The 11,503-nt window shown below is 34.8% G+C and overlaps 1 protein-coding gene across 1 annotated transcript in view; it reads right to left on the bottom strand.

Moving 5' to 3' along the window:
* The window catches only part of LOC106877535 (tetratricopeptide repeat protein 39C), a 38,907-nt gene that overhangs the window by 9,756 nt on the left and 17,648 nt on the right, over positions 1–11,503 (bottom strand). Inside the window, exons 3-6 of the mRNA XM_014926460.2 lie at positions 3,619–3,756; positions 2,556–3,117; positions 1,380–1,477; positions 819–912 (exon numbers count right to left, since the gene is read on the bottom strand). Coding sequence (XP_014781946.1) covers positions 819–912; positions 1,380–1,477; positions 2,556–3,117; positions 3,619–3,756 — 892 coding nt within the window. The remainder of the gene's footprint in view (positions 1–818; positions 913–1,379; positions 1,478–2,555; positions 3,118–3,618; positions 3,757–11,503) is intronic.

Here is an 11,503-nt window from a genome sequence, read left to right as displayed (position 1 = left end):
TATATATATATATATATATATATAGATGAGTGTGTGTGTTTAAAGTACGCCCTTGACCTGAGATCATGTGACAGTTGTGAAGAAGCATCACAAAATAAGGCTTTGTAAAAAATTAAAATATAAAAAACAATTTCATTAAGATAATTGTAATCTACATTACTGAAAACATATCTGTCAAGTTTCAAGTTATGAGGAAAGAAACTAGAGAGGTGGCGAGAGGGAAAACAGCAGAAAACTGCACATATGCCATGGGGAAGTCATCTGCAGCAGTCTGGCATTCTCTCCCAAGGAGTAATTTATCTCATCTCCAATTCATTTCTAAATATAATAAATAAAAAGTCTGTTTTTAATGTAAGAAAATGTCAGTATTTGTACGAGAAGGGGCAACAAACCCATTATGGCTTATCAAGTATCAGAAGATTAGAAAAATAGGTGATTTCTTAACATTGGTCAAAGGTCAAACGCTTAAAAAGAAGTATTAACTGATTAAACTAGTTTGTGTATATGATAAGTAGTTTTTTGTTTTTTTAGCATTGTCTAATAAATAACAGCTAAATTAATCCTTTTGATAGCAACCTGCCTAAGACTGCCTTGGTCCTGTGATATGAAGTGTTTGTTTTAAAGTAAAACCGTTTAGTGATCTGTATACACACTTGTATATAAGTTGAAAGCCTTCCAAACTGTGGAATTACAACTTGAAACACAGATCCAGATTGCTGACATAAAATCCTGCCTCAAATAACTACCCACCTAACCCATGCCAGCATGGAAAAATAGACATTAAATGAAGGAACAAACAAAGATTACGACTGACTTACCGATTTCATACAGACACATGAGTTCAATTTCACGTTGGCCTGCAGCAACGGTGAGCGCTTGACGATATAGAGATAGGGCTAATTCATTTTCACGCTGAAGAGAAACAGTTTTAATGAAGTTACGCATGTACAAACATAAATATTTGAATTGATTAATGAGAAAGTTGTGGGGAACAAAAATAATAAATGCAAGAGGACAATCAAGAAAATGACTTGATCTAGGAAAGGAAACTATTACAGAATCAAGGAGAAAACAGTCAGTGATCTCCTTTGGAAGCACACGTATGGACATAGTTATTGGCAGACTAAAAAGAGCATACGTTATTTACATTATTTACATTTGACAGATATCTGTCCTCATCTTGTTTGTTGTTAACACAACATTTCAGCTGATACACCCTCCAGCCTTCATCAGGTGTCCTGGGGAAATTCCGAACCTGGGTTCTCATTCCTAAGGTATTTTGTTGATGTAATTATTTATATGAATAAATAAATAAATGTAAAACACAAAAGTAACTCTTTCATGTTTCAATCAAAGAAGGAAGCAATGAAATGCCTTACCTTTAGAGTGTGAACTCTCCCTTTGAAGAAGAGGAAGAGAGAAGAACGTGGGAACTCTTTCTCCCGATTTTTTATTAGCAGTTCTGCATCACAAATACCTGGAATAGATATTTAAATATGAAAGATTTATTTTTTTAGGGAACAAAGAACGAAATATAATGGTAGACTGAGAGACATGCAAGACACAAAGAAAAATTCACAAAGGCTCAATGAGGAAAATTAATTTCATAGACACAGTCTATGACTTAGGAAGTGTCTAAGTAAGACTCTGTCTATATCTTTTTAAGACTGACTCATTGTCATTATTTTACAGTCGAGCTACACAAGACTTACTGAGGCAGTTTTTCTATGGTTGGATGCTCTTGCAAGAAAAATCTGTAGAAGTAATTCTCTAACTGCTACAATACTGATTTCAAATTTTGCCCAAGGCCAGCAATTTTGTGACTGGGGGTAAAAATTGATTACATTGACCCCAGTCCTCAACTGGTACTTATTTTATTGACTCTGAAAGGATGTAAGGTAAAGTCGACCTCAGTGGAATTTGAACTCAGAACATGAAGACATGCAAAGCATTTTGCTCGGTGGGCTAATGATTCTGGCAGCTTGACCCCCTTAAAACTGTTACAATATTAAGCAATAGTTTCTTCTCCTACTTATTTTTATCACATTCTATGCCACTGAGTACATTGTTGTTTGCTTAATTCTTAAATCTCAACAAGATTAACCCTATCTGTCATAATTAAAGGATAATAAAACGATAACTACCACTTATGTAACTATGTCAATTATCTTTCTATAATGAAAGCTATCTCATGTGACCAGGACCTCATTACGATATGTTTCATTTTGTAATACTTTAGATTGTCATTTAATGGTTTAGTGGTGATGTGGCTACTATTTTTAGTAGATATAGCTACTATGTGGAAGTCTATCTCATTATCCCATATGTATGTGTGTGTGTGTGTGTGTGTGTGTGCGTATATAAAGATACATTTGAGGGAGATGTGGCTATTATATCTAGCAGGTCTACTTCACTGGCCTGTATAAACACACAATAAGATAATGAGCTGTGATTTGAGAGAGATGCGACAAAAGACACTCGTGATGGTGAGAAAGATATAGTAACCGTGGTAACAGTGACGATGATGATATCTATAAATCTAGCACAATACTCACCAGCAGATATCTTGATGCCATCTAAAGCAAAAAATGGACGAAGTACTGTGTGATACCATAAGAGTCCAAGTATTGCCAACGGAGCTTTCATATCTTTGCTATTGCTTGTTTCATTTAGAGCTGCTAATCCTGCAATGCGGTCACCTTCAAAACCTAAGAACTCGATTAACTTAAGAATTTTTGGTGGCACCATTGAAACACACAACTGGAATGTTCCGTAGCCAAAGTTTACCGCACCTAACAGACGCTCCAACACGTCCTGTGTGAGTTCGTTATCGTTCCCATCCGTACACGTGGAATCTGATGTTAACCGAACGTCACTGTTATTGCTTGATATGGAGTCCGTTGATTGGCTGAGTTTGGTTTGAGAATGCCTAGACAACATTTCAGTGATATCACGATGGAGTCTCTCGTAGATCTTCCATGCCTTGCGTAAAAGCCAACCGCCTTTGATATAGCTAGGAATGTCCTGGTGAGTGAAAGTAAGCACTGCTTGGTACAACAGGGAGTCTGCTATGATAATTTGTCGCTGCATTCGGTCTTCGCTACCAATTTGAACCTCCTGTACAAAAAAAAAAAGATATACATACATATATATATATAAATGTAGGTGCATTTTATCAATGGGTATAAATAGCATGGAAAAAATAAATAAATAGTTGCCAGGGTAGCAAAAATTCACATAAGTACCAAGGATGATACGGCCTACTTATAAAGGTAGAAATTCCAGGGTTTAGTGAAATGTTTTTGTAGAACAGATAAATAAAGAAATGGAGTTAAACGCAGTTGTTATTCAAATCTTTATACTTCCGACATATGTTTCGAAGAAAACATTGGTATTATTCCAGAGGAAATAAAATGATGTAAAACAATGTAATCATCTCATCAGGGTAAAAAAGAGAAACAAAACACAACAATAAGCTATTTTTGTTGTGCTTTGTTTCTGGGTGCTCTTTTCCATGAGATATGAGAAAGCATTAAAAAAAACACCACAAAGCCAACAACCAACATAATCCAACATAATGCATCTATCATTTTCTTTCTTAAACATTCCACATATTACCTGGTGTCGCTTTTTTTTGGAAAATTTTCTTCGTAAAGTCTTGAAGACACCACTTTCTGGGTCGCATTTTTTCTCTGTTTCTTGTAAAGCCTTAGTTGCTTCTTCGATCCTTTCTTCTTCAAAAGACATCAAGGCTTGCTGAAATAAGAGCAAACGAATCATTAAAGCAATACAAATCACATTGAGTTCCCAACAATGGTACGAGAGCAATGAAGTGGTTCTATGTTCAAATCTTGCTGAGGTTGTATTAGAGCTACTTAATAGATCTTGGAATTCACCCAGGTGGCCCACATTCAATTCCCAGCATGGAAGTTGTCTTATTTAATGTTGGTACCCAAGTAGCTGGTTTATATTTTGTATGCCTGTATATTAAGTGGCCTGCCACTTCACATCCAGTCCAATTACCTCTGTGATTTAGCTCTTGCCCAAGTGAAGCTGATTGGAGAAACTCAACAACAACTCGTATACCATTATTGTTTTCACAAAAAGCATTTTAAAAAACTAACGAGTTTGTTCTTTCATTAAAGAATTTTAAAAATTGAAAATCAAAAATGGAAACCATTCAAAATCTCAGAAAAATCTTTCATAAAAGGATTGATTAAAATTTTTGTAAATTTAAAACAAAAAACATTTGGACTGCAATTTAAGACAAAAGAAAGAAAGAAAAAAAGAAAGGAAGGAAGGAAGAAAGAGAAAAAGGTGAGGAGGAAAGAGAAGTTATTAAATCTGATTGAAATTAATTGTTTTTAATGTGAGATTTTTAACACAATTTTGCCCCAGAACAATATCTAAAATTAGAAATGGCAAAAATGAAAAGATTACATTGTGCAAGGCGGTTCGTTAAATTGATCAATGATATTCATTGATTTGAAAACGAAAATCATTTTGGAAAATCTGTTTTTGTAGAAGTAGTTGCAATTATTTGTCTAAACAACTGGACAAGGTTTTTTAAAAATGAAATAACAAAAGTTCCCTCTCCTTCACATATACATCCATAGAAATACACACACATACAGACGTATGCGTATATCTACCCATATATACAAACACATTTTTACAGAAATAAAGGCAGTGTAATATAAAAAACACACGAATAATCAAATCTTTTATCTTTTACTTACTTCAGTCACTGGCCTGAGGCCATGCTGGGGCACTGCCTTCAAAAGTTTTAGCCAAATACATCAAACCTCAGTACTTATTTTTAAGTCTAATACTTATTCTATTGGTCTCTTTTGCTGAACAACTAAGTTACAGAGACATAAACAAACCATGTAGAAGAAGCAGCACCATAAAACTACCGAGTGCTTGCAATTCAAGCTTCTCCAGGGATTTTCTTCATTTAAACAGACACACATGCACAGACTCACATAATGTCAGAGGAATTTGCATGGCGCTTTATCTAGGGAAATGATTTTTTGCCAACATGTTAACACGACAGACGTCAGAATTAAGTTTTCACTCAATAATTCTCTTAAGACCATGATAGAATTTCTTTCTATCTTTTTTTTTTTCTTTTTTTTGTAACTGTAGATAAGTCTATAGGGAAAACAAAGCAGCAGGCAATTAAAATATTGTTAAAGATAAAGACAAACCGTTAAAGCTAAAGAACAGGTCCTGCCATATAAGTCAACCAAATCTGTCAATCAACATTCTGGTTCCATTGCTGATTCATACATAATTCCATAACTCTTACCAAAATTTGTAAATTCAGATACGTTCATATGAGAAGAAAAACTTATCCAAAATTTATGAAATTCACTAAATATTTTTAGCTGGTGTCAACCAGCATTCGTTTCTTCAAACTCGTTATCCCTCACTCCCTGCCATTCATTTATATCTTATTTAAAAAAATTTTTTTTTAGTAAAATTGCTGTAAAATTGTGAATATAACATTCTTTTAAGTTTTGTAGTATGAGAGGTGGTTAAGGTGAAGTGCTTCGACTCTACATTTGCATAACATGTGATCTACTCAGACTACCACAATGGTCATCAACTAAAACCAACTCAAGTTTCACCTTTGCAAGTGCATAACAAGTCATGAAATAAGACTGGGGCATTTCGCCAAGCAAGTGCAATAATAATAATAATAATAATAATAATAAGGCATCTACTAATATTAGTGCAAGTTTCACCATGCAAACATGTAGTGTAAGTTGTCGTCTGCTAAGACTGGTGCAGATTTCACCAACGTCGACTGGAAGAATTCTCAAGAATTTAGAATCTCTCGTTCACATCAGACATGTAACCGAAAGGAAAATGTTGACAGCTGCTGGAATGGCACCAGCTTGCATGCATTCTCGAACATCTGAAACATATAAGACTTTAAAAGAGGTGATGGTCACAAAAACCTTGTCGTCTAAACAAATACGCAACAAACATGTAAGATTCATCAACAACATGTGTGAAGTGTTCCACAGAACCTTAAGACACAAGATGAACATGCTGACATTAATTTTGGATCTATCCCCTAGAATAAAAAAGAAAAAAAAAACATTGGGTGTTTCAAGGAAAAACAAAAAAAAAAATACATATGTATACATACATACACAGATACATACATACACACACATATATATACATACATATATAATGACAGACTTCTTTCAGTTTCCATCTACAAAATCCATTCACAAAGCTTTGGTCAGCCTGAGGCTATAATAAGGAGACACTCGCCCAAGGTGCCACACGGTAAGGACTAAACCCAGAACCATGTGAATTGGAAAGTAAACTTCTTAGCACACAGCCACACCAGCACCTACATACACAAATAAATACAATCCACACACACACACACAGTATTTATTGATTTGTCTTTCTTAATAAAACTGTTCTCTGACAACAATACAAGACCCAGTAGCATTTTTATATGAACCAATGTTTTCCTTGCCATCAATAATGACATCAAATATGTATCGAAAATAATAGAATTAAGTGAAGCAAAAAAATATGCAATTCGTTAATATTCATTGCATTTGCCGGAATGACAGGAAATTGATGTCTGTTTACAGTGAAGGAAAGATTGATACGGCAGAGTGTTAGATTTAATCTTGGGAATGAATAACAATCGCTCCTGTTTCTTACAACCAGGCCAGCGTTTGTTTGTATATATTCAAGGTTGCCTACTCTACACATTTGTATGCATATATATATATATATATATATATATAAAATTATATCAAAGGAGACAGGGTGAAAACGACCTGCCTCCAGCATGCTTGAAGTGCTGATACCTTCAAAAAAACTACCAAAAACTCCAGCTAAATCTCTTTTATGAATTAATATATATATATATACATACATATATAAATATCTATACATATATATACACACACACAAGCACACACATAGATATATACATACACACACACACACATAATATATTATTACATATACACATATGCACACAATACCTGACTTCCTACTAATAGCTCGCCATGGTATTCTACGTCTAATGCTTGTGGAAAGTAAATCTCGTAGCTTGCTTTATTTCTAGTTAGTCAAAGTCACCATGGAACATGGCAAGTTGTTCAAAACCTTTCTTCTTCACCAGAAATCTTTATTGAACATTGTATACTCACTGAACACATTCATTTATCGCATGTTGGAATAAAATCCTGAACGTGAAGTTATTCACACAGAACGAGTGTTGTCGTTATTTTACTGCACAGAGTTATTTCATGGTTATTGGATTAATGATTCAGTCCAATTATTAAAGTGTTGAAGTTTTTATTAGCAACCTCCCACACTAAATATGTATGTGTGTATGTATGTATGTATCTAGTGATCTATCTACATATTTATACACCCCTATCTATTGATATACATCTACCTATCTATCTATTTATTTTCTTCCATCTTTCTATCAATTTATCTATTTATATACCTGTATCTATCTAGCTATTTATATACATCTATCAATCTATCTATTTATATCTATCTATCTATCTATTTATATACCTGTATCTATCAATCTATTTATATACCTCTATCTATCTATCTATTTATATACCTCTATCTATCTATCTATTTATATACCTCTATCTATCTATCTATCTATCAATCTATCTATTTATATACCTGTATCTATCTACCTATCTATGTGGGCATCTAGTTATGTTTATCTCTCCCTCTCTCTCTCACCCTCTCTCTATTTCCCCACACTTCTTCCTATCCAGTGATGCATTCACACATAATCTCCCAACCTGGTTTTGTTATTTTTATATATAAAAAGATATTGACTTTTTCTGGATAGTCTTCTTTACTTTCTATTTTTCTTCTTTTTTTTTTGTTTTGCTGTAATAAATAAACTGCTTTGATTACAAACACTGTATTGATTACAATTATGAATTACAAAGTGCATTTATGGATTCTGAGCCAACATTACTCATAATAGATGCAAGTGTGGTTGTGTGGTTAAAGAGCTAGCCTCCCAACCATGTGGCCTTGAGTTCAGTCCCACTGCACAGCACCTTGGGCAGGTGTTTTCTACTATAGCCCCCAAGCCAACCAATGCTTTGAGAGTGGATTTGGTACTGTATGCACAAGTCCTGGAATTTTGTTAACACCTGGGGTAATGGCACTCTGAACTTTTTTCAACCTGGGGTCAGGTCCGGTTACTCTGCATGGGAAGACCCACCTCCACAGCTAATTAGGTCACCCAGGTAAACAAAAGCTACTAATTACTTCTAAACTACATTCCAGGCATTCGAAAGTATCAATTCCACATGTGACCCTATTGCTGATGGCTGAGGATCTGCCAAACACAATGCTAACTTCTGTGTCAGCTAGCCTTTGCTCCCACAACACCTCTTGTATATCCACCATTTACACCTGGGTGCACCATACAGAATTTCTAATTATTCCCTCTCCACAGCACAGGTGTGGCTGGGTAGTTAAGAAGCTTGCTTTGCAACCATGATGTTTCATGGCTCAAAAAGATTGGTACAAATGTAAAGATGGAATACCTACAAAAATCATCATTGCTTGGAGTTCTCTGCAGGGTTCTTGAAGCATGACCAGTGAACAAGTGTCACCTTAATCTGCTGGCTGTGATCAGCTGACACTTTCCATCATACCCAACAAAAATAAGTTGAAAGTTTTCACCAAATAATAATGATAACAAGAGCAGTCAGAGAGCGCAGACCTCCGCCAAGGTAACACCAACATCCTCTCAACAATTAGCCGGATTTGAATTTTAAAATGAGAATATCTGAGATAAACTCGACTGCTCTCACAAACGAGAATATTAAAAGTGAACCTGACCGCTCTCAAAAATTAGTAATAAACAAGGAAAAATAATCCAGAATCCTTGTCCAGGACTAGATTGATCCCAAAATCTAATCATTTCATGCCAGTTACAAGGCCAAACATCCCTGAAAGTTTCATCCGAATCCACCCAGCAGTTCTTGAGATATCTTGTCCACGGTCAAACAAACACGACTGAAAACAATACCTCCATCTTAGTGAAGGCAGAGGTAACAACAATAATAATAATAATAATAATGATAATAATAATAATAATAATAATGATAATAATAATGATAATAATAATGATAATAATAATAATAATAATGATAATTTGGAATAGAGTACTCAGTAGAACTGTTACAAAAGCTTTGCCTCCTTGGCATGGCCAGAATAATCAAGGAAGTATCAGATAGGTGAAGAGAACAGATAGGCAGCAGGCAGCAAGGCCGTTATGCATGCAAGACTCCAAGAGTTCCAACAAAACTTGAGTTAGAAAGAACAATAATAATAATGTTGAAAATATTAGTAATATTATATATGGCAGTTTCCATTGAAATTCAATCAGTTGTCTGCTTTCGAGAAATCAATATGATCAATATGGTATCATATTTTAGGGAAGAATGACGTCAGTTCACTTGTGCACATGCACTGCAAGAAAGAATAAAACAAAACCAAAACCAAAAATCATCACACTGCTACCAATTCAAGCAGAGATCAAATTCTTTAATTACATTCTAAGATACTTATTAAACGTTTATATATCTACATTATTTTAGAAATTGTAGCAGGGCCAACCAGATAAGATAGCAGACCCATTAGTCAAAGGGTTCCTGATATATTTATATTCAAAGGAGATGAAGTGACAGAAGTAGTGGAATGCCAGAGAAAACACATTGTAGTATTCAGCTATGACCCTCAACGTTCTGAGTTCAAATTCCATAGGGGTCGATGTAACATTACAGTTGTTATTATTGTTGTTTTTCAGTCGCAGATCAGCTTTGATAGAGCAGCCATTCTAGCCATGAACATTCCATCTTCTTTAGGCAAAACTTATCTAAGACTACCTTATCCAATGTCACCTCTTTTTAAGATGGTTGGCTGTGATTTGAGGGAGACTTGGCTGTAATTTCCAGCATGTTGGGTAATGATGCAGAGCTACTTGTTACCTTTGGGCCAACCAAAGCTTTGTGAATGGATTTGGCATACAGAAACTGAAAGAAGCCCATTGTGTGTGTATATATATATATATTTATGTGAGTGTGTGTGTGTGTGGCTTTGTGTTTGTGTTTGTCTCCCACAACCACTTGACAACCGGTGTTGGTATGGTTACATCCGTGCAACTTAGCAGATCGACATAAGAGACCGAAGAAATAAGCACCGGGTTTCAAAAAGGAAAAAAAAAATTAATACTGGGGTCGATCCATTCAATTGGAAATTCTTCAAGGTGGTGCCCCAGCATGGCCGCAGTCTAATTGCCTGAAACAAATACAAGACGAAAAGGCAAAAAATACACATGTATGCATACACAATAAACATTCATCAGTCAGTCGATCCTGAATCAATCCATATATCCATGGTTATCCGTTTGCACACACAATAAATGCTTGAAGTGAAGAACCACATTGCTGTAATAACAGACACAGGCAATCAATATTTGCCGAAGAAAGGTGCATGAAAAGATCAGACTAGATTTGGTAGACGAATACAGCCATGTCACGTATACTTCCAACCACACATAAACTCTCCATTTAAGTTTATGTGTGCACGTTATAAATATATGTGTGTGTAGGTGTGTGTGTGTGTATGTGTACTGTATGTATTTTATGTGAGTATATATATATATATATACGTGTGTATGTGTGTGTATGTACATATATATATACATACTTTCTCTTTTACTTGTTTCAGTCATTTGACTGCGGCCATGCTGGAGTACCGCCTTTAGTTGATAAAATTGACCTCAGGACTTATTCTTTTGTAAGCCTAGTACTTATTCTATCGGTCTCTTTTTGTCGAACCGCTAAGTTACGGGGACGTAAACACACCAGCATCAGTTGTCAAGCGGTGTTGGGGGGACAAACGCATACACACAAACACACAAACATACATACATATATACATATATATATATATATATATATATATATATATATATATATATATATATATATATATATATACATACATATATACGATGGGCTTCTTTCAGTTTCCGTCTACCAAATCCACTCACAAGGCTTTGGTCGGCCCGAGGCTATAGTAGAAGACACTTGCCCAAGGTGCCACGCAGTGGGACTGAACCCGGAACCATGTGGTTGGTAAACAAGTTACTTACCATACAGCCACTCCTGTGCCTGTATATATATGTATATATAAGAAATGGAAAACAAAACAATAAATTGAACAATTATAAATTCCATTCAATTTAATTATTTTATACAAACAATTATTGTTTTGTTTTCCATTTCTTATTTATATTTATATATTAATAAACTGTATGTTTATTTTTTGTTTACTTATTGGAATAACATTGTTAATGATATAGGTAATATAAACCAGAAAATTCTTCAGATAGTTAATACACCTTAGGAGAAGTTTACACCTAGGTAAATTGTTATGTGTGTGTGTGTGTGTGTGT

Source organism: Octopus bimaculoides, chromosome 24 (assembly GCF_001194135.2).
Source record: "Octopus bimaculoides isolate UCB-OBI-ISO-001 chromosome 24, ASM119413v2, whole genome shotgun sequence".
In the NCBI taxonomy this organism is placed as follows: domain Eukaryota; kingdom Metazoa; phylum Mollusca; class Cephalopoda; order Octopoda; family Octopodidae; genus Octopus; species Octopus bimaculoides.
This window is presented reverse-complemented; position numbering and strand designations above follow the sequence as displayed.